Genomic DNA, 22,928 nt, shown 5'->3' with positions numbered 1-22,928 from the left:
AGAGGAGCTCAGAACTTCCAGCAGCAAGTCCTCACACACACACAAGCACGCCAGGGAAAGGACACAAATGCGATCACCGGGCGAGGGGAGCCAGCTGCTTGTGCACTGATGGTGCCATGTACACTCAGAGCTAAGTCACTTTCCTGTAGTTGCATCAGCTGACGTGCGAGGGAGCAGCATGAGCTGTGCTTCCCAGCACGATTGCAGCCAGGCCAGGAAAACACCAGTACATGGGTGTCATGAGTGACCTTCCAAGGACAGAGGTGCTGCTGCTGTTGCTGGTGATGCAAATGAGAGCCGGGTGGTGACAGTCTGGTCCTGCTTTAGAACCTGGAAGCGGCTGCTACGTGACAGGGGGCTTCTGCTGAACAGGTTCACAACAACAGCACCACTGCCACACGGCTGCTATGGCCATCAAAGGCCTGTAACAGGCCATCAACTTTGAGATAAATATCTCAAATCAGATTGAAAGGCTCAAACAACTGCTCCTCTATCCTTGTTACCATCACGGTTTGGTGATTCAAGCATTCTGTGCTGCTTTTGATGTGGCTTGCCCAGACAATAAGCCATGGAGCATGTCAGGAAGAATCCCTGTCCCACTGTAAGAGTCACAGAGCATTCATTCTGCACCGCTGCAGCTTAACCCTGTACCGAGCTCCTGCCAGGTCAGCCCCTCTCACACCTGAGCTGCCTGCTGCAGCTGTCATCTTCTGGCCAAGACACTGATCTCTGCTCAGCAGTGCTTTGCACCACACAACAGGAGGCACAACCATCTGCTGCAGAGACAGAACACTCTCAGCCTGCTGTCTCAGAACGGCAAAGTTGTATACATGAGATGACTCCAGTAGAGCCCTGCTCTGCCAAGAGCAGCCTGAGTGCATGAGCAAGCCCCCCTCCACTGAGCAGATTTGTAAACAATCCAGCCCCACTTCAGAGCTCAACCCTGTTTACACTTCTACTGGCTCCCCAGAATGGACCTTCCTGAGCACACTCCTAGCCAAAAGCAGAACTTCCAAGCATCTTCTTCTGCCCCTCTCTCGAATGTAAAAGTTTTCTTACTCAGATCAGCTACACTGCCTATCAGCAGACCCAGCACTGCTGATCCAAAGGTTTGTGCATACCACGCCAGCACCAGGCAGTGGCTGTGCTCCTAAGGGTCTGCAGCAAAAGGTTGGAGCCCAGCACTGTCCCAACTCCAGTGTACTGAAGTTAAGCAACTGGCCCCAGCAACCTCCTGAGGTGCCCTCCAGGTTCACTGTGACATTTTTAGCAAATTTCCCCACAAAAATACTTTCAGCAGTAAGTGACTGGTGTGGAAATAGCAATGTGGCTCACTAGATCATGTGAGCCTGACTAGCAGAGCTTCAGGCAGCCCCAGGTTTCCCTGTAGGCAAATTCCTTGGTTAACTGCTCAAGAGCAAAGAGGTCCCATCATCTCAAGCCAGCTGGCAGCCACAGTAGCTTGCTCTCAGAGCTCCAGCCAATGCATGCTGACTGCTAATAGAGCAGCTAGTTGTCTGCCTGCATAAACTCATTTACTGATCACAATATGTTCATCTCTGTGTTCATGTATAGATTAGTTAATAGAAATTGCTTCAGGCAGTTTAAGGCATCAAGTGGTACCCACAGAGCTGGATGGAGCCAGGAAGTGTAACCTTCCAAAAAAGCTTATGACTTTTCCAACACCATTAGGGTATGGGATCAGAGTGGTTCCTGAGTGAAAGTCTGATCCTGCCAGATCAGGTCCAAATATTCATTATGGACTCCAGAAAATATTTAAGGACAGAATAGTATTAAAATCTCAACTTTATTTGGCCAACAAATTCAGTTCCAATGTTATTTTAAGCGGAATGCAAAGAACTAGCCTGACACAGGTCAGGCCTTTGAGGCACTCCCTTGTTCAAGCTCCTTCCCCATACCCAGTAATTGCTAATTTCATGTATTTTTATCAGGCCCTCCCCTACCACCCACCTGCCTGGTCAACCCATTCAAAATAATGCATGGAAAGTGACTGCAAAATGGTCTCTCATTTGATCAAAAGGATGGCAGCACATCTAAGCTGGTGAGCCAGCAATCACTTCCACCCTCAGAGCCTGCCACAGCCAGTGCACAGTATTCCACCCTTCCACATTTTGAAGTCATCTTTAAGTGTCTTAAAGCAGAAGGGAAAGGAAATGAAATGTCTAGTGAGCATGAAGAGAAGCACCTTCACATCCACCTTTCACCAGGACTGATGCAGTCAGCCTACTGCCTCTTCCCCTACATACTGTGATTCCAGGGAAGAACAGCTGAGACAAATAAGAACCCTGACAAGGTGGAGAAATCTACAGGCTTTACAAAGAAAAAAAGAAAGCTTTCTTGGAAGGTGTTAGTGGCAATGCTCCAGAATGTTGGGCAATTAAATTCATGCTACCACTTCACAACTTGCTTCTATCCAAAAAGAACAGAATACTTAAAACAAAACTGTGTACAAAAAAAGTACATCACAATAAAAAAAATAATGCACCCAGCTGGCTGGGCTGGCTACCTAGTGATAGATCCCTTCTCAAAAGTGAAAAGAAAGAAAAAAAGATAGTGAAGTGTAAAGACAAGTGAGGGTGAAGTGTTACTTTAAAAGCCAATCCCTGGATTTCCAGTCATTCACCTTCTGCTTTAAATCTTAATGGGTTTCTGACTCAATGGGCTGCGTAACAGCAACCAATTTAGTGTCTGATTTTTGGGTGATGTAGATCAGTCATCTCTTTACAATTCATCCTTTTGGACTTTTTGCTCATCATCATCACCTTCCTCAAGGTCTGTTTCTTCATCTGTCTCCAGATCTTCCAGATCCTGTACAGCATACAAAAGATAACTATTTGTTTCTGGCCTGCCAGGCAGATCCAAAACCAAATGCAGTGAAATTAGAGAACCTGTTCTGTTGCTGCCATTTCAACATGGCATCCTGAAACCTCCCAAATCCAGAACTCTTCAGAGATCACAGCTTAGAACCCTCTGAAAGTTAGTACCTGCATCCATAGCATCCCCTGCCCAGAGGAGCTGCTATCCGAATGCACAACACATGTTTTGTTCATCACAGCACTCAATTTCCAGCCACTGAGCAAGCTTCTTTAAGAACAAGGCCCAAGTACTCCAGCAGTCTGCACACCAGCTATAGAGACTGCTTTTTCAAGTTTAAAGCTTTTAGTATTAACACTTTATGTGCATGTGTACTTAGGCATTCCCAGAATATTTTTTCATTTGAAGCACCCAACTCAAGTGTTCTCAATGAAAGCAGTCCATTACAGGCCAGCAGCTAGCCAGGCTTCAAGTGAACAGACCAGTTCCATTTTGTGAGGCACTGTGGCTCACCAGCAGCACTTTCCCTGTCACATAATCCACGCTCTGCATTCTAGAGAGCTGTATTTAGAAAATAATGTATTAATTTTTATTACTCACATCATCAGCTGCTGCTCCATCCTGGCCTCCACTCTCCAAGAATTTTTTGAAGCCTTCTAGTGTCCTTTCTCCATTATAGTCAATTACCTACACAGGAAACCAAATCAAGACAATTGTTACAGGCACCCACAGAACCACGTCCCTGGAGAGGAGAATTCTCTTTCTGAGCGACAGTTAACATGCCAAGCAAAAGGGAATTTAAAAATTCACCTTCACCCATATGAGACGAAGGAAAACAGCTCAGCCACTAGACTTCAGAGATCACTGCGAGGAGAGAATAGCCTGCAGATGAGCACACTGTCCTCTGCTATACTTCCTCTTTTCCCCAGTTCCCACTTCCCATCCCACCAACTGTTTCCTGCAACCCACCCTCCCACAGAGAGCCTCATACGTGCTGTAGGCTTGACATCTCTACAGAAGGGAGAGCCCTCCCACAAGCTTTTTGCCCAGAAATGAACTCGAGCAGACAACTAAGCATTTCTAGTGCTCCTCTAGTGCTCCCTTGTTATTCCATCAGTAGAAAGGTCAGCTGCCTTCTTACGTTTCTGCCAGAGCCTGCAGGGAAGAACTTGAGCGTGGGGAAGCTGTGAATTTTCACTGCCTCTACTTCATTGGCTGTTGAATCCATCTTGGCAATGACAATGTTCTCATGGTCCCTGTAGGTCTCTCCCAGCTTGTCCCAGATAGGAGCCAGCTGCTTACAGTGACCACACCAGGGGGCATCTGTTAATTAGCAAAGATACTGCTAACACCAACAAACAAATTAACATCACATAGACCCCACACCAGACAACCAACTTCACACGTGTTTTTTCAACTGATGCCTCTGTGGTCCACGATATGACATTCTATGATATGGTTCAGACTCTGTATGATGCTTTCTTTCTCCCCAGCCCCAATCATGGAGAATTTTACAACTCCTTTTGTACCAATGGACTTGAAAACAGCTATGGAAAAAATACTTACAGAACTCCACGAATACATTCTTATTCTCATCAAAAGCAACTTCTTCAAAATTCTTCCCAACAAGAACTTTGACAGGCTGCCTGTCCCAGTCTTCAGGGAGATCCTGGCTCATCAGGTGAGGCTGGAATAAGAGGGTTAGAGATGCAGTCTGCTGTACAGCTACGGAATGTGTATACACATCACAGACTGGAAAACCTGAGCCTAACCATCATTAGTCTGAGGCACTTTGAAGTAAGGCAAATGAATCTTTCACCTCCTCTTCTGGCTATAGGAATTCTACTCCCCAGCCTCAATAAGCATGGAAACAGGTGTTTATGTATGGGAAGAACTGCAGATTAGCTCTGATAGGAGAATACTGCTGGTAACATTCTCACAGGACTGAGGTTTGCTGGCAGAAGGAACAGCCAGATAAATAGCCCAACTCCTCTAGGAAGCAGGAAGAGCAGAAAACAATTGTACTAGGTACCAGATGTAACTGCCTTACTACAGTCTTCATGCACCAACTGTTTTACTCTTTGTTCCTTAGTATAAAGGCTACTAGACATTCTGTACATTAGCTGGAAAGATTTTCTTCACACACACAACATTTCAGACAACTCTTCACAGGCAGCATTTTTTAACACTTGCTTGGCCAGCAGGTTTAGCAACAGTAGCATTCATCTTTGTTACCTTGATCTTGCCCTCCAGGAATTTATTACAGAATTCCTTGATCTTGTCTGCTGAGAGGTCATCTGACTCAGGTTTGTATTTGGTCATTTCTTCTTCTAGTGTTATCAGACGTACAGCAGGACATTCTTCCTTCTTTAGGCCAAAAAACTCCAGAATCCTTTGATTATCACTGTGGTCACTGTCTATGAAGATGAACAGGATCTTTGGAGGAAAAAGAGGCAAAGTGGTAAAGACCTTTTGACTAATTACACTTCTCACACACTCATCACTCATGCACACACCTGTCAATACACTCACACAGTAACTAAGTCAGCCTTATCCTCCTGAAAGCCACTGACAGGGCTCCCTATGACAGAACACATGCTAGAGCTTCAACACTTCAAGCAGCTTGAATGCAGACTTGGCATCATTTATTATGGCAAGTGATGCTTCAAGTCATCTTCCACATCCAAACGGATACAGGCAGACAGTTCCCCAGGAGGCAGTCACTTTAATTCATAGTTCAAGAAATCCCTCTTACCTTCCCTTTGAAGTTTCCAGCTGCAGTCTTGAAGTTGTCCAACTTCCCCTCATAATCAGACACACTTTTTGGTAAGAAGAGCAGGATGTGAGTCTTGATCTCTCCTCCAAAGATTTTAGGAGCAGTCTGGGGGATAAAAAACTGAACTGAAAACAAAGCTTGTCCTGCCACTCTCACTAGGTCACACAAATCAAGTACCACAGGGCTGCTTTGAACAGCAAGCTCACACCTCCCCTCCCCTCATGTGTTTTTCCCTCAGTGCCTCAGCTCTAGCATAAGCAGTTAGACCACTCAAACTAGCATCATCCCCAGGATAAAACAGCACAATCTGTATCTTTTAATGACACAATGTGTTTAGTGGCTACAGAAAGAGGTCTCACACATCCAAATACTCACCTGCTCAGTAAACTCTATGACAAGAGGCAACTGATTGGACTTGATGAAGTTCAGCAGGTTATCTTTTGTAAGATCTCCTTCAAAGTTGTTACGACCTTCATCAAACTGAAAAACAGATAATCTTGCATTACAACACCTCTATATGCTGTACATCCTCTTTCAAGAAATGATTACATTTGCATCAGAATTATTGCTTCAATAATCTCAGCTGCACTGAGCACATTTCCGTCTCTCAAAAAGGTCACCACATTTCCAGTGCCTGGATCAACATACTCCTCATCCCAGCACACAAAGTCCCAGATCAACCCCAGCAGCAAAAGATGAGCAGCAACAAGACATACAACCCCTACCTCCACATTGCCTTACACAGCCATGAAACAATTTGTGAAATAGGTCACTGAGAACTTTTAATAGCTGCCTTACAGCATTGCTGAAGGCATTAGGCAGACCAGTGAGGAGCTACCACAGCAGGGACATGGTTCTGCTTAGGAGTTAGCAGAATACACATTAACCAAACAATTAGACAGTGCTGTGGAAGTATGACAGCAAAACCCACTGTGCTGTGGAAGTAAATAGAAGTTTACTCAGCTCTGCAGGGGTGGTTCAGCCTCTATTGTTAGAGAGGATAGCACATGTTTCATACATGCATTGCACTACAGGTGCCAAATCCTTTTTTTAAATTAGGACAACACCTGCATGCCTGACCAGGATTCTCAGAACCCACTCTGGCAGCCTGGAAAGAGAACAGCTTTAGAGGAGCATCAAGGTTAAAGAGGATGTACAGGACAGCAGGCAGCACACAACAGCTCTCGAGTTACTGGTAGAAACAAGACAGTGGACTGAAACAAACGAGGAAATACAACCAGAGCTGAAAAGCTGAGCAAAACATGAAACACCTGAAATTTGAATGAAGTTACTTCCCAGAGCATTTTGTGTCTTGACACCTTCAGAACTGCTGTCTGAGGGTCTTTGGGTCTGGATAACATACACAAACAATAGGCAATGAACCACAAGTGCTGAAACACTCAATGAAACACAGGAAGCTGAGCTAAAGTCTAAAACCAGCTCTGCTGGTACAAAAAGCAGCACTTCGAGCCCCATGTGTGGTTTTCACTAGGGTTCACTTCCACCTTGGTTTAGGGGGGCTGGATGTGTTTTAGAATTCTCAATGCACTACCACAAGAGCCCACAAGAACAAGCAGGTAATGCCCAAACACTGAAAGTAACCTTGCTTTCCTTCCTCCTCACAGAAGAGCACTTTACAGCACTTCTGGCTTCTGCTGCCTCACGAGTTGCCTTTCAGACCGAGGTTCCTCCTCCTCCCAGCACACAGCATAAAAGCTCCCACAAGCAGAGTTTCACGTGTACCTAAGTTAACTACACTGATGCAAAATACAGCTTGAAACATTCCTCATTCTTAAACTGGTGCCACTACTGAAAACCCTGAGACAGCATTAGAAGCAGAAACAGAATTCACAGGAGCAAAGTCTTAGAGAAATAGCACAAAATCAAATTCACACAAATCCATTTTCCTGCTGGAAGTGCTGTCTGTATCCCAGCCACTGAAAACAGCTTCAATTTCTCTGAACTTGGAGCTTGATGCTACTACTTCCCACAGCTAGCAGGGACAGCTGGAAAGGAACACTGCTACTCAGACCTGAGGGTTTGTCAAAGGACAAGAAAATAAAATCAAAAGAAACCCTCACAGCTATTTCAGCGTGGCATGAGCCATGAAGAGAGGGATGCATATTGGAAGCTGTACAGCAAGAGCAGCAAGTGCAGGAAGTAATTCAGCCAAGAACAAACCAGTGTTCTTCGCTCCCAGTCCCAGATCTCCATGTTGTAAGAAACTAACACCTTGAACTTGTTGCCAGAGAGTCCACTTGCACCCTCAGCCACACCAATCCAAAGAACCTCTGGCTTACAGAGTACAGGCCTCTAACACCATAAAGATAACTAGAATTTCAGAAGTAGAGTGAAATGAAACATGCTGTTTTAGCTGAAAGAAAACCAAAGTCATTAAAGCCCTCAGCCTGTCCTTAGACTGGTCAGAGTGTCAACTATGATTAGGTTGCAGATTAAATCAGTCTGAACCCAAAGCAGCTTTCCACCCTACCTTGCTGCATTCAACCATGCAATGCCACCACATCTAAGGAACCTCTACTTGTCTTCTCAAACCTAGAACATCATCTCCATGACATAGATTTTAATAAATGAAAGATGTCATTAAGTTTATTTCCAATTCCATAGACTGCCAACATCCCCCTGCATATAATTCAACTTCCCCAACCTCATCAGCTGAGATCATAAATCCTCTTAGGAACTTCCATCATAATCACTATGCAGTGAAGCCCGCAGCAATGGGAAACAGAACAAGTCCTGGAAGCAGCAGGGATCAATAACAGGTGTTTAAAGCTACTCTGCTAAGCCATAATCAAACAAGATACCAAGCCACCAAATCCTTGGCTGTCACCCTGTTTAAAGGCCTTCAAAGTTCAGTGAGGGGTGTGGGACAGAGGGCACTGTAATAGCTACAGCCATAAATGTTTTAAAGATCATGCTGACCATTACTGCACTGCAGCCAGATATTCCAGAAACAAAAGTGAGAGTGAAGAAATCTTTTGGATTCAAAGTCCAACAGCTCCTGAAGGTGAGGCATGGTCAGGGGACCGACAAGACTGCCCTCTACCGATTGTGGGCCTCACCCCAACCATAGTACCCTGCCAAGAGACTCAGGGCTCTGCTGCCCCAGAACATGGCTGCAGGCTCTGCTTTCCACCCTCCCCACAGGCTGTGACAGCACAGAACATTTCAGTTCCATTCAGGAGCATCCTGATTTGGATTAAACTCTGTTCAGATAAAAGATGACTCAGGTGTGGTGCTCCTGTTTGAGCTACTGTGTACCTTCTTGAAAAGGACCACTCCATCCTGGCTAAGCTGGTACTTGGAGAAGACATCAGCACTGGAGGAAATCCCAAAAGGAATGTCATCCACAGATTCTGCTGCCAACAAAAACTCCTTCGCAGCATCTGATGTCACATCCTAGAGAATAAAACAAGGTGTTTCATACAGAACATGTTAAACTACAGCACAGGGCTCACCAGCCAGAGAACTTGAAGATCAAGTAAGGCAGGACAGCAGGCATTTCACAACTTATGAGCCTTCCCAAGTTGTCAGGTCCCAAAGGGGCAGAAAGCAGGACAGGTCCCAAGAATACACAAGAACTTCCTGAATAGAAGCATAAGCTCTACCTTAAAGAAACCAATCACAACCACTTCACTGGAATCCACCAACGTCTCTGCTGCAGCAGCATCTGTCAGGGTAGTGGCAGCCGGACCTGTGCGCTTCTTCAGCCAGCTGACAATATCATCTGCTTCTCTGCCAGCTAGGCCAGAAAGATAAGAGCACCATTTCACTTCTGCCTCAGCTTAAGAGCCCACAACCCCTAAGTCCCAAACAGCAAGCTTGAAAAGAGCTGAGATATCATTGACACAACTGCTTCCTTCATTCCTAGCATAATTAAGTCCCCGGTGGTGTTAAGCCAAGGAATGGGCACTCAGGATCCCATCCTTCTCACCGCTGCTCCAGCCCAAGTGGGCTTTAAACTCTGAGCGGCACCAACACAGCACTTCACTGTGAAGCAGCGCTGATTTCTTGGACACAGACGACGTCAACCCCACGCTGCACCTCACCCTGAGCCCAGACCTCTAGAGCTCAGCTACGCCGCAGCTCCCACCGCGGCCCGCCTTTCCCCCAGCTCCCCCCACTTCCCAGGCGCACGGCACAAAGCCGCGGGCTCCAACCACTCCACACCCCCGCACGACAGCGAACCCCCCCCGGCCCCGTCCCAGGTCGGCCCCGCGGACCTTTGTCCGCCCCCGGCGCGGTGCTGCGGTGCCACGTGCGCGCGGGGCCGGAGCAAGGGCCGCTGCCACGTCGCTGCCCGCGCCGCTCACCTGTGTACTCGCGGGGCGCGGCCTTGTCCCCGTTGCGGAAGAACTTGATGGTGGGGTACCCGCGCACGCCGAACTGCTGCGCCAGCTCCGCCTCCTCCGTGGCGTCCACCTTGGCCAGGCGGATCTCCGAGCCCTCCGCCTTCAGCTGCGCCGCCGCCTTCGCGTACTCCGGGGCCAACGCCTTGCAGTGCCCGCACCACGGCGCGTCTGCGGGGCGGCAGTCAGCGCGGCTCGACCCGACCCGACCCGCCGCCCCCATCCCGGCCCGGCCCCGCCCGTACTCACAGAACTCTACGAGCAGGTGGCGGTGGGCCGCCAGGGCCTGCTCGAAGTTGGCGGCGCGCAGCACCAGGACGCCGTCCTCCTCCTCCAGGGACTCCGCGAGGCCGAGCGGCGGCACGAGGCAGAGCAGCGCTACGATCGCGCGCAGCCGCGCCGTGGCCATGGCGGCTCCGAGTCGGGACGGGCCGGGACGGGCGCGCGGCCGCCGGCGCCGCCTCCCTTATAAACCCGCCTCCCGCCGCCGCCGTGCCCCATTGGTCACGCCGCGCTGGCTCCGCCGCCGCCTGTCATTGGTGCTCCGGGCGGCCGCGCGGCTCTCATTGGTCGGCTCGTCGGACGCGCCTCCCGCCCGCCGTCGCGGATTGGCCGTCGGCTTCGCTCTCTTCCCGCGGGCCGCCATTGGTCTTCTTCCCCGCTGTGGCGGCCGCCATTGGCCGGCACCTCTGTCTCGCGCGGCCGTCCGCCGTCGAACGTGGCAATGGGGCGGGCCCGGCGGGCCGCATTGCGCCTGCGCGCGGGGAGACGCGCGTGGTGGATTCTGACTGGACGGCACCCGCCGCCCTCTGAGCCGAACCGGAAGTGAAAGCGCCCCTTCCGGTGCGCGCCTCCGCTGCGGAGGGGAGCGCGCGGCCACGTGAGGCAGCGGGGGCGCGTCCCGGCGTCATGGGGGCGGGTACGGGCCCCGTCTGCACCGGACCGGACGTCGCGTGGCGGCGGGAGTACAGTGTTTCATTGCGGCCTCCCCCTGCAAACCGCGGGCGGCTGTGCCCCGTGCTGCTGGAGCTCCTCCGCGGCTCAGCGCGAGGCTCGGCTGCCACGCCCTGCCCGCGGCCGCCGCCCCGCGAACACGCGTGGCCTTTGGCTGCGGCGTTGGCACGCGTGGGCTGCCCCTTGATAAGGGCCGGCCGCACCCCGCCAACGCACCGGCAAAGGAGGCTGCTTACAAAACAGATCTGCTCTTTGCTCCCTTCCTGCTTCCCGTCGCTGGGAGTGAGCCACGCATGCCCGAGGGCAGCAGTGCTGGAAGCGAGGAGCTCCCCGTTCCCCCTGGCGCTTTCTGTCGGCACTGGGAGCAGTTGTCCTCTCCAGGAGCTTCGGCTGGGCATGGAGCTGGGCTCCTCTCTCAGAGTCCAGTGAAGTTTTAGATGATGAAACTTCTCTGAGCTAGGCAGCCTGCCTGCTGCAGCTGTCATCAGTTACAAAGAGCATAGCCTGCAGAGTGAGGGGATGTTAAACCCTTTCCTCTGCCCTGGGGAAGCTACATCTGCAGCACTGCTCAGTGCTGGGCTCCCCAGCTCCGGGCAGACAGGGAACTGCTGGAGAGACCCCAGTAGAGGATTACAGAGATGTTGGAGGCCAGGACCATCTCCTGATGGGGACAGGCTGAGAGCCCTGGGGCTGTTCGCCCTGGAGAAGAGAAGGCTGAGAGGAGAGCTGATCGATGCTTATCTATAGGGCAGGAGTCAAGCAGGCAGGGCCAGGCTATTTTCAGTTGTGCCCTCAACAGGACAAGGGGCAACGGGCACAACTGAAACCCAGGAAGTTTCATATTAACATGAGAAAAAACTTACTTGAGTGTAGCAGGGGGCCCAGGGAGGTTGCAGAGTCTCGTGGAGATATCAAAACCCACTTGGATGTTTTCCTGTGCAACCTGCTCTAGGGAAGCTGCTTCAGCAGAGGGTTGGGTCTGTGGGACATCCCTTCTAACCCCTACAATTCTGTGATTCTGTTGTTACCTGACAGCAGCTGCACAGGGCTGCAAGCACCGGCATGTCAAGCACCCAGGGTGGGGAATCATCTACTGCAGAAAGCAATCCCATGCTTGCTCTCACTTGGCTGCCTCACAGCCTGGCTGGTTCCATGGGCGAGTGTTTGGCAGCCACTACTCTGAGCAAACTGCTCATTATCTGCAAGCAGGGCTCTGAGGGGATGCTTCTAGCTGCAGGGACCAGGCTGTGAACTGAGCCAGCTCTCACCAGAAGACCATCACCTGGTGCTGGCAGGGGCAAGTTTTGCAGCAGCCAAGGAGAAATAGCAGTTCTGCTGCCAGTAGTCTCTGAGCGCAAGTCAGCTGTGCCAGTGGGGCCCATCTGCACAGCCAGTGTTTGCTTGGCTGTGCTGACAAGGAAAAGCAAGCCTGCTGACATCTTGAGGGTGCTGCAGCCCTTGTTCTTGGTGGGGATTTTCCTTCTTGGAATGTCGTGTCCTGTCCTTATGCCTGCTTTCTAGCATTCTGTAAGCAGCCTATTTCTTTCACTGTTAAAATCCCTTTATATGTCCCTGCACTACAATGCCTACAAAAAATGAAGTTGCACAGGTAGGGCACTGTTTGTACACGTGCAGCATGTTTCCCCCGATATCTTATTACTGCTGGGACCATAACCTGGGATGGAATGCTCCTTGACTCTCATACTTGACCAGCCAGCAGCACACGAGGTCTAGGCCCATCACCGTGGCTCTCAAGCATGTTCTACCATTTCTCTCAGGTCTCCCAGGCTGCCTTTGGAGTAGATGCACGTGAACCCTGCCACACCTGAAGAGCTGCAGCTCTGCTGCTTTGCAGTAGCAACTGTCAAAGACAAAGCTGCTGCAACACAAACAGCCACCAAACTAGAAAAGCAGCCCAGGCCACTGTTGTGCAAAGATTTATGATAGGTATCACCCAGAAAAAGCTGAAGCTTCTGCCGGGAAACCACAAGCAGTGACAATCCCCTGGTCCTCCCAACCACAGCGTGCTGCTCAGCCCAAGAGCAAAGCCATGCATGCCCTGGGCTGCCTATGCCTCTGTGTGGCTGTGGGCTTGGCTGTCTGGAGGTAGAGCCCACCCTGCTACCCTGCAGCCAATCCCACACTGGTGGATACAATGCTGAGCTGCAGCCCTCCTGTGTGTCCATCCCTGCCCCCCCCCCCCCCCCTCCCCCCCACACCCTGACGTCACACCTCACCACACCCCACTACCACAGGAACGATCTGTCAGAAATACTAACGTCCAGAGTTTGGAAAGACTTGCCAGGGAGCTGAAGATTGCATCAGACAGGATCTAACTCTGCCACCAACTGCCCACAGAGCGGCTGTTAGGGGCCAGCACAAGGACAGCCTTTGTAGCTTTTATCAGCGCATCTGGGCTCGCTCTAACTGACACTGGGGTGACGTCTGCTCATGGTCCTGCTCCCATGCTGCCTCTCACATCTCTGTGCCACAGCAGAGAGGGATGCAGGAACACAGAGCTGGGCACAGCTGATGGAGCAGTACCAGCAGAGTGACTTGTAGGTGCAGGCTACTGCTGACAGTGCTGACAGCACTTCTCCAGCTGCTCTTCACCCACGTGTGCAGACAGCTCCTGCCCTGCTGAGCACACTTGACAGGACCTCTTGGACTCACAGGTTTCAAGTCACACCATTTCCTTCAGCTGCAGTCTCTGAGAAGTGCGGCAGCTTTCAGGGGACTGAAAAGAAAGGCCTTTGCCATCAGCACATTATCTTGTATTCTGTCCTTAGGCTCCATTACAGGCTCCTCAGAGCAGGAGCAGGTTGAGCCATGTCTACAACTCCTTCATTCTTCAGTGTTTCTCAGCTACGCTGTGAAGTTTCTTATCACAAACCAGCTCTGTAAACATCCGCAGGCTCTTATCACACATCACCTCTCCTAGGTTCTGTTGTCCCTCCAAATGCTTCCTCTGTTCTCCTGACTGCACAGGAATTTCACTTCGTGCCTGCATGCTGGCACAGGCCAGTGCTCAGAACCCACCTGCTCCCAGCTGGCAGGAAATGCCCCTGACCTCACAGTCTTTGAGACCCACCATGTTCACATCCCTCCTCCTCACCCCTCACGCTGCAGGCCACACAGAACTGAGTGAGCAGTGAAAGACTGATCTCAAACTGAAGCCCTGGAGAGCAGCAAAGGAGAAACAGCAATGGCAGCCTCTTTCCTTTTCTGCTCTGGCAAGGACTTCCCCAGATCCTGCTATGTGACAGAGGGAACCAGGGATTCTGCTCTTCTCCCCACCTCTGGCGTTTGTGGAAATCACCTCTGTAATAGAAGTTCTGCTGCATCCTGTCAAAGACCCAGAGCAGATCCAGAACAGTCAGTTCAAAGATTTTATTTAACTGTCATAAAAGGAGAAGCAGACGATGATTCCAAACCTGTTAACCTGGGCCTAGGATTTACAGACAATATGCACCAAATCAAAATAACAAAAATCTCTCTAGGGGCAGGGCAGAGGAGAGTTAGAGGCAAAGACGTAGCTACGAGAAAGCCACATGTACTTGGTCCCAGTTCTAATACAACCTCAACGTGGGAGGATCCAAATAAGAGGGCTGCGGTGCTGGAACATGCCTGCCCAGTGGTCGGGGGGGGTCGCAGGCCCCAGGAGCCCCCATCACCCCCATGTGCCACGTCAATGCAGCCACGGGCTGCACTGCTGCAGGGTCTGCTACGGGCACAGGGGAGGAGGGAGTCGAGTGTCAAGGCAATAAATACTGACACGCCAGGCACAGATTTTAAAGGCAGAACAGATACATAAGGCATTAACCGCTTCTGAATAGTTGAGCATTGCAAGCTCTTTGTTGATCGCATCAGGAGAGCAGCTGCAGAAACAGGCTAGTCCATCCTCAGCCCAAAACAGCTGGGAGGGCAGGTGCTATCCTGGTATTTCAGTGCTTTGCAGCTACTTTGGCTGCAATGAGAAGTCTGAGGTGATGGCAACACTGGTGACTCTCGCACCTACCTGCCTCGCGACCCCCTCTGTGCCTTGGAGGCACTGGGGCTGCCCAGAGAGTCCGGAGCTCTGCACACCAGGCCAGGGTTCTGCCAGGCCAGCTCTCTGGACACTGGGAGGGATGGCCTGGGGAAGGGGCTAGATGTCACCCGGGATGTCACACTGCCCTCCCTTGTGGGGATGTCCAGTCTTGAGTGAAGAATGGACCAGCAGCAAAGCGGGAAGTTGTGAATCTTTCCTAATAATCCATGAGGGGCGTGACCAAAATGAGTGCCATGTCAACAGACAGGGGAGGGTCGGTGGCATTTAAAAAGTGTAACAGGGGCAGGGCCCCCTCCCTAGAGGATACGTGTTACACATTAAGGCATCATGGTTACAGGGAACATCCACAAATGAAGGTGCCAGCATTCTCAGGACACCAACTGGATGGATGGGGAGGCTGAACATGATTTTAGCCAACAAACAGGTTCAAATAGCTGCCTGGCATCAAAATTCTTCAGCTACTTGGAGGCAGTAGCTACCCTGAGCTGTGCACAGGAAAGCTAAGCACAGGATCCTACACAAAATATAGGAATTTCCTCTTCAGCACCAACCAGAATAAAGGAAGGTGAGAAGCAGCAAAGGGCCTGGCAAAGGAGCAAATGCCCCCACCTCTGTGCTGGGACAGAATGGCCCAGGGACGGGCAGCTGGAGATCAGATGCAGACAGCATGGTTTGGTCAACTGGATTCAGTGATTCTCTGGGGAGGGGGCACATTACAAAACTCTGATCAAATTTTAACGGGGTGAAAGGTAAGGGGGTTCCAATGTCAGCACTTTGGTACAGGGAGGGATTTCTACGGTAGCCACTGTCTGATTCACGCTCTCTGGGGATTAGCTTTGGGAAGGGCTAGTCCTTCCATTCCTTCTTGATGGTCAGGTTCCACTCCCAGGACAGGTGGTCAGTCTTATCATCATCTGTGAATTTGGATTTGATGTTGTAGCTGCCCCGGGCCAGCATGCCCTTAGGGGCTTCTTCCATGGGGGTCAGAAACTCGTATTCCTCTGCTCGGGGGCCATAGCTCCCAACCATGTATTCAGTCTTGTCAACTAGGAGAAAAAGGTAGAGGGAAGCTATTTAAGAGCTTCCAATGTATTTGGGGCAAGGCTAAAGCAAATGAAAGGGTTGTTACTGCTACAGTTCACCAACAGGAAGAACATCACCCACATTAACAGCTCCATTTGCTCCTTCCACTGGGAGCGAAACCCCAACACTCGTCCCGCTGTCCACACAGCAACAATCTCAACTCCAGGCTCCAGCAGCAACTGCAAACCAAGCTCATGCATAGGTACAGTCATCACAACAGGTGGCCTCCTGCAGCAGAGCCAGAAACCTCCACACCTTGCCACAGCAGAGGCACAGACATGGCTGTGCTCCACTAAAGACTGTCTCCTCCCACTGTGAGCTGCTGGGGCACCCACACACAAGGCTCCATCACAGCAGCAGAAAGAGCAGGAAGCCCTCACAGAAAGCAGTATGTAAATCACAGAGAAGCACTTACTTTTCACTCCTTTCCGGAATGTGTGCTGAATATACTTCAACCCTGACACAATCTCCCTGTTAACCTGCAGAGACGAGCAAATATGGTCAAAGACAGATCTCCACATGCTGCCCACCCCACCCACTGCAGGGAAATATTTCCTCCATCACACCCATGTGGGGGCCCTATGATGGAGCTGCAGCAATCAGCTGCTCCAAATTTCACCCGCTGTTCAGTTTGCAGACCTGAATTCTTACCCGAAAGGAGATTTTTATCCGGTATTCCACACCTTCCTTCAGCACAAATGCTTGCTTCTTATAGCTCTCCAGGTCACCTACGAAGAAAGTAAACCATTACTCAAAGTCTGCTCACATCATGCTCTGGAATGGATTTCAGATACAAGAGGTGAAATGGACAGTATCTGCAGCAGCAGGGGACTGGACCCTTACTGCTTACACAGCATGCATTTTTTTCCTTTTATTTTTTCATTTCAGGACTCTCCTTGATATGCTGCCCGTGCTACTTGAGGTGGCCAAGTTCTGCCCTAGGAAAGGGAACTGCAGCACAGCAGTGCACTTAATTCAAGGATGTTCCTTTGTAAATGTCTGCTCCAAAGTTGTCACCATCTTGAAGCTGCTGTTAGTGTCGCTGTGCAGGCTGGAGGACAGCTGGCTCCCCCAGGTGGCAGCTCACATAAAACTAAGGCAAGCAATGCAGAGGAAGCCTTTGCTGAAATAGGGACGCTGAGATGCAAGCTGAGGTGGAAAATCCTCTTGACTGGGGCACCTGGCTCTACATCCAACAAAGGAGCATTTTGGACATGCAAGTGGGCTGCCCAACACAGCACCAGGACCCTCCAGAAGACCCCACATCAACCAACTCTGACCCAGAGAAGGGCTGCTTTCGTTTCCCAGCTTACCTGTCAGGTCCAACTCCAGAGGGCCAGGAGCAGTTGTACAGACCAATGTCAGTTTGGTCACCACCACATTTGGAGCATTGGGATCTAGAAGACAAATTAAAAAGCCGTTAAACAACTAGTCCTTGTACCAAGCAACTCATTTCTTCTTCCAAGGAGGTTCTTGAAAGAAAAGAAAACCAGTGAGGGGTCCCCTCTGTTATTTACACCCAGCCCACATTCTCTCCCAGAACTTCTCCCTTAGAGGTCAGAAAAGAACTCCTCAGACCCAGTGCTCCATTCCAGGGGTGACTGATCAGCACTGGGGGAGTGCAGACACTGGCCATTATGCTCCTAGCTACACTCACACCAACTCACAAAGAGCTGGGGAGAGAACAGCTCCCAGACAGGAGCAGAGCTGAGGCTGGGGAGGCACAGGTGGAGCTCTGGCACCGCCACATCCTAGGGCTCACCTGCAGTCACAGTGACAGCACCAAGCAGTGCCTCCTTGTACTTGCGCAGGCTCTCATCATCCTTGTCCAACTCCTGGATCTCCTGGATGCTCTTCTGGGCAGGTGGCTTATAGTTGACGGAGTGTTCATCCTCCTCATTCTCAGCTGCAATTTGGGCCAGCTGCTCTGCTGTTGGCTCCTGCTCTGCCATCCTCACACGCACGAATTACACTGAAGTGGGGAGGAGAGGTGTAACTGTAGCTATCTGCTGCACATTGGCACAAATCAGCCCTGCCAGAACAGCCCTGACTCCACAGGTCCCTCTTGCACTGGGCCCCCACTGGCTGTCCTCGGTGGAACTTCCAGGGGCACATTGCTGCCAAGGGGCTGTGCCTCCCAGCCTGCCCAGACTCTTTCCCTCAGCAGCCCAGCTCTCATTTTCAGCCCATGCAAGAGGGTAGGAAAAAAAATCAGCCTCTGTGCTTTGTTCAGCAGCTGGAACGGACAGATAGCCTACACCATAGAGATAACAACTCCTCCACATGAACAGCTCAGTGATGTTTTCACTTGCAATAAACTTCAGTCCAGAATAAACCCAGTTCAGATCTCCTTCTCCACAGCACAACCTTGTGAGGCAAGGAACAGGCCCAGCCCCACCACTGGCCCAAACACCAGAAGCCTCTGCTGCAATCTGGAGCTCACAGTTTGTAATTCAATCAGATTCTACAATGGAAGGAGACACCCGGCTCAGCTGACCTCATCCTGATCCTTTCCGAAGATACGGGCAAACAAAGGCCACGGGTTGACAACCAGCATGCAGCTTAGCACTGCTTTGCAAGCCCCACGATCCCACCAGGGAACACCCAACTGGGGGCTGGGGAGAGGTGGTGCCAACACCCATCAGGACACCACGAAAAAGCCAATGATGTCCTCAGTAAAACCACCAGGCACACTGTCCTAGGGGTGATCCTATGGGAAATGTCAACTTGGATTGCTCTGAAGGCTTAAAAAAACCCTCAGCTGACAGCTTTTGAAAGGCTTCTCAGAGAAGCAGAACCTTTCCCGTGACGTGCTGCTGGATGCAGGTATTTCCGTTATTACCTGCCATTTCCACGTCCTGTTCTGCATTCCTGCCTGGAGTTGCACATCAGCACACATGAGTCAGACTGGAAAACTGCATTCTCTGCTCTGGCATCTGCTTTCCAAATAAATCAACATGATGATCTTCATTATGATCTCCACACACTTCCACAGAAGACCAGAACGCAGCCAGAAGTGCTGACTCGTTAAGGAAAACCTGCAGTCTGCCGCACAGGCTACGCTGAGCCGACTGTTATTTGCTCTTCTCATCTTCAAACTAGCTGACATAATAGCCCATAACTCAACGACTCCATTCCTACCCAATGTGTCACCCAGACAGGGAGAGAGAAACCTGAGCGCTGGCACTGAGCGCATGCAGCTCACAGAGCACATTCTGCAGTGACACAAGACAAGTTGTGCGGATGCCGCAGCCCGTCTGCCTCCATCTTGAGCCTGGCGACAGCTGGAGCAGCACAGCACCAGAGGTGTGCATAGATGGTGGTTTTTAGCCATAAATATTTGCCAAGGAGACAAAATAAAGTGAAACGCTGCAACATCTCTGCCTGGAGACTATGGCTGACCCAGGGCAGGAGAACGGCCACCAGCACAGCACCTGGGCACAGCTCTGGTGCTGAGACGAGGTGCCATCAGACCCCGTGTGAGTGCACCCCCAGCCAAACCCAAGAGCAAATCTCTCAAGCTGTCCTGGGCTGGCAGCACCTCCTGGGAAGGCTGTCACGCTGCCTTGGGTGTGCTGAGGGTAGGGAACTTGTGATGGGTGTTTCTGAGCGTTAAAACCTGACTGAGCTCTACCAGCAGACAAGGGGTGGGGGGGAAGATACCACACATCTGAGATTCCTGCAGAGATTTTAGGTCTGTACAGGAGCTCCTCCCACCACATCTTCCTACATACAACTCCAACAACCACCTGTACTGATCCCTTCTGCATGGGATTCTCCAGTCCCCTGGCACTGACTGCCATGGAAATTTATGATCAAACCTTATGCCATATGTAAGCAACTGACTAGTTCTCACTCTAGCAAATCCATATCAACCCAAGTCATTTCCTTTAGGCTCCCATCCAAAAAAGCTTCCAGGCTTGAAAGCTCCCAGAAGTGTTCAACAAACACTTACTCAAGCATTTGTTCCAGTGCTTAATCTCATTTTGCCCTTTGCCTCAGCTCCAAGCCAGACTTCACCCCCCCCCCCCCTTTCAAGCACCACAAATTGTTCCCCCATGGAAGTCTGCCATGGTTGGTAAGTGGCTCTTCAAACTGACCCAGAGTCACCAGAAACAACAAGTGATGTTCCAAGCTGCAGCTCAGGCCAGGCTGGGTTTCAGCTCTGCAAGGAAGTGCAAGGGAAACAGCTGCTGTGCCTCCTTCAGGCTCCCTGCAGCAGGACCTGGAGAAGCCTCCTCATTGAGCTGGCTGCACTGCAGCCCCTCTGCTGTAGTGTTCTGATGGCACTGTGCTCCCACTGAGCCTGGCTGACCCTGCTCCCAGCATGCAGCATTATGCAGCCCCACATCACAGCACCTCAGCTGCTGCTCTGAGAGCTCTGTCAGGGAGGAAGGAGGCTTCCAGCCTCATCCTCATCCTCCAGGCTTCTACAATAACACACTAATTACAGCCCAGGAGAACAGAGCCATTCAGGTGCATGCAGGAGCAGCAGCCTCACTGCCAGGCAAAGCAGAGCTGAGGGACCTGACACATCAGAACACCGGGTCGGGCATCCCCCCCACGCTGTGCCCAACCTCCAGCACACAGAGCTGCTGCAGAGGTGGAGGCAGAGGAATGGGAGCCTGAGGCCACATCCCCTTCAGAGGGCTCAGCCCTCATGACCAAGGCCTCCCAGAACACTGACCTCCAGCAGGCAACGTTCACCTTCAGCCCTGAGCCTCAGACCCAGGGCACCACCCCAAGGCCTCTGCAAAGAATTCCCCCTTGGCAACTCTGAAACCCGGAAGGCATCTGTGCACTGTGCGGCACCGCCCGCGCCGAAGGCTCTGCGGAGACACACCTGGCTCACAGCACAGTGCAGCTGCTGCCTCTGCACTCCCCTGCATTCAGCCCAGGGTGGGTCACGAGAGCACGTGGCCTCAGGGATGTCCCAGAATGTCTGGAAACGGCCATTGTCACCCTACAGATCCTTGCCGGTCACTGGGGCCTGCAGAAGGCAGCAGAGACCAAATCACTTCCCAGCTGCAAATCTGCACTCAGCCTCCTGTGCTGCTTCCTGAAGTCAGCAGTTTCTCATGGATACTCTCAGTATTTTTAGTGCAATACTAAGGAGCTAGCAGCAGCAAACTCAAGAGCCCCACCTTCTGCCAGATAGAAACACTGCTTGGAAAAGAACACTTATCAGATGGGGGTGAGCAGTGACTTCTTCACACCACGGCTGAGATCCCAAGTGCAGTGACCTAAGAGTGGTCAGAGTCTCTTCAGATGAGCTAATTGGCTTCGGACATCCGTTAGGCCACGGCTCAGCCACGGACAGCCACAGTGCCAGTTCAAGCAGTCCCCACCCTTCCTTTTTTCCCTACAGCACAAGGGAAAGCTCGTGAAGCTGCACAGCAAAGCCACTTGGAATCTAATGTGGCTTTCCACACAGGTCGGTTCACCCACTCTGGTTCATCTCAGAGCTGCACATGCTGCTAGACTGCAGAAACAGGAAGCAAGAGCTGCGAAAACCAGTTCAAGCAGCACAGCCGGGCCTGCGTGATGGCAGCTCGAGGAGCCAGACCTAAGCTAGCCTAGACCCAAGTCTAATCACATCGCATGGGGCAGCAATCCTTCTCCCAGTATCACTTGCAGGCTGGTCTAAGAACACAGGGCTGGGAGCTCCAGCAGGGCTGCTGAGCCACTCTGTGAGGATGTGGAAAACTCCTGCCCTGCCCGAGGGCTGATCCCTGCCAGAGCTCCAGGCGTGGGGAGGAGGAGCTGTAGGGCCACACAGCTGCTGCTGCCAGGTGCTCTGCAGACAGATCTGCAGTTGTGCATGCTGCTCGTGACACTGCCCTGGACTGCAGTCCACCTGCACGTATCATCTGCCAGGAGCAGCACCAGAGAAATGAGCAGACAGCTCTCACAGCTCATCGGGTTTAAGAAGCCCTTGCAGCCTTATACTCAGAACGCAAACAAGCTGCATGGTAAGTGCACTGCAGCCCGGCTGCAGCTACCTGTAAGTACAACGACTGCAAAGCTACAGCACGACCACACTGCAGGAACTGCCACACATCTCTTCAACACCACACGGAAGCGGTCTCCACTCAGCATTTCTGGAATGAGAATACCTGCACTGAGACCACACGTGGAGAACCGAGACCACAGAGCACTCTGGGCGGGACCCGAAACCCTCACGGCAGTAATTCAGCTGCTTGACACAACCTGGAGCTCTTCTCTGAAGAAAAGGAAGTCACAGCTCCCAGGCCTGCTGCAAAGCGCCCACTGAGGCAGCACAGGCATCGTCCTTCTGCCACGGCCATGTGGGCACCGCAGCTCAGACACCCCGCACTGCTGCTCCAACCCTCGTCCCGCCCGCAGCACCGGGGGCTGAACCGAGCTCCGGGCTCGAACACAAAAAGAAACCAACCCTGGAGAAGGAAGTTGCTTTCAAGTTCCTCCTTTCATAACTAGAAACCATTTAAGGAGAATCTATTCGAAGTCGGCCCCGAGCAGCCAGCAGGAGCCCGGCGCCGCGCTGCCGTCCCCGGTACGACAGCAGCGGGGAGGGGCGGCCCTCCGATCCGCGTCCGAGCGCTGCCCGCCGCAGGGAGGAGCACCCGCTGCCCCCGCTCCGCGCCTCGGCCGCGCCCCGGCCACTCGCATGGCGCTGAGCCCGCGGGGCTCGGCCCGCCCGCAGCGAACAGGGCGGAGCCCGGCGCCTTCCGCCCCGTGCCCGCCGCCCCGCCCCGCCCGCCCGGCCCCGCCGTACCGGTCACGCTCACCCTCCGCGCTGCGGTGCCAACGCCGCCGGGATCCGCCCAGCCGCCCGCGCACCCCCGCACTTCCGGGACACGCCCGTCACTTCCCGTTATGC

General features: G+C 51.9%; 2 protein-coding genes across 3 annotated transcripts; both read right to left on the bottom strand.

Moving 5' to 3' along the window:
- Positions 1–1,788: 1,788 nt before the first annotated feature.
- Positions 1,789–10,413, bottom strand: P4HB (prolyl 4-hydroxylase subunit beta). Its single transcript, XM_065735273.1, has 11 exons — positions 10,228–10,413; positions 9,943–10,149; positions 9,238–9,371; positions 8,891–9,028; positions 5,987–6,091; positions 5,591–5,716; positions 5,071–5,271; positions 4,402–4,522; positions 3,977–4,158; positions 3,436–3,522; positions 1,789–2,829 (listed from the first exon to the last, which is right to left on the bottom strand). The coding sequence occupies exons 1-11, from the start codon at positions 10,385–10,387 to the stop codon at positions 2,743–2,745; spliced, it is 1,548 nt and encodes a 515-aa protein (XP_065591345.1). The 5' UTR covers positions 10,388–10,413; the 3' UTR covers positions 1,789–2,742.
- Positions 10,414–14,646: 4,233 nt separating this feature from the next.
- On the bottom strand, positions 14,647–22,914 carry ARHGDIA (Rho GDP dissociation inhibitor alpha). Of its 2 annotated transcripts, none has more exons than XM_065735271.1 (6): positions 22,837–22,914; positions 17,829–18,038; positions 17,380–17,463; positions 16,718–16,794; positions 16,482–16,545; positions 14,647–16,029 (listed from the first exon to the last, which is right to left on the bottom strand). In XM_065735271.1, exons 2-6 carry the CDS (start codon positions 18,016–18,018, stop codon positions 15,830–15,832), a joined length of 615 nt encoding a protein of 204 aa, XP_065591343.1. In that variant the 5' UTR covers positions 18,019–18,038; positions 22,837–22,914; the 3' UTR covers positions 14,647–15,829. The 2 variants fall into 2 exon arrangements, with proteins under 2 accessions (XP_065591343.1, XP_065591344.1); XM_065735272.1 differs by having other exon boundaries at positions 22,824–22,895.
- Positions 22,915–22,928: the final 14 nt, after the last annotated feature.

The sequence above is a fragment of the Cyrtonyx montezumae genome, unplaced genomic scaffold (assembly GCF_038088225.1).
Source record: "Cyrtonyx montezumae isolate F1298 unplaced genomic scaffold, pur_monq_1.0 scaffold_19, whole genome shotgun sequence".
Lineage (NCBI taxonomy): Eukaryota > Metazoa > Chordata > Aves > Galliformes > Odontophoridae > Cyrtonyx > Cyrtonyx montezumae.
This window is presented reverse-complemented; position numbering and strand designations above follow the sequence as displayed.

Coding starts and splice junctions, on each gene's coding strand:
- ARHGDIA (XM_065735271.1), bottom strand. CDS start 18,018: ATGGCAGAGCAGGAGCCAACAGCAGAGCAGCTGGCCCAAATTGCAGCT. Junction 17,464..17,828: donor TGCTGTCACTGTGACTGCAG/GTGAGCCCTAGG, acceptor TTTGTCTTCTAG/ATCCCAATGCTCCAAATGTG. Junction 16,030..16,481: donor ATTCCGGAAAGGAGTGAAAA/GTAAGTGCTTCT, acceptor TTTTTCTCCTAG/TTGACAAGACTGAATACATG.
- P4HB (XM_065735273.1), bottom strand. CDS start 10,387: ATGGCCACGGCGCGGCTGCGCGCGATCGTAGCGCTGCTCTGCCTCGTG. Junction 9,372..9,942: donor CGCGCCCCGCGAGTACACAG/GTGAGCGGCGCG, acceptor TTTCTGGCCTAG/CTGGCAGAGAAGCAGATGAT. Junction 6,092..8,890: donor GAGTGGTCCTTTTCAAGAAG/GTACACAGTAGC, acceptor TCTGTTTTTCAG/TTTGATGAAGGTCGTAACAA.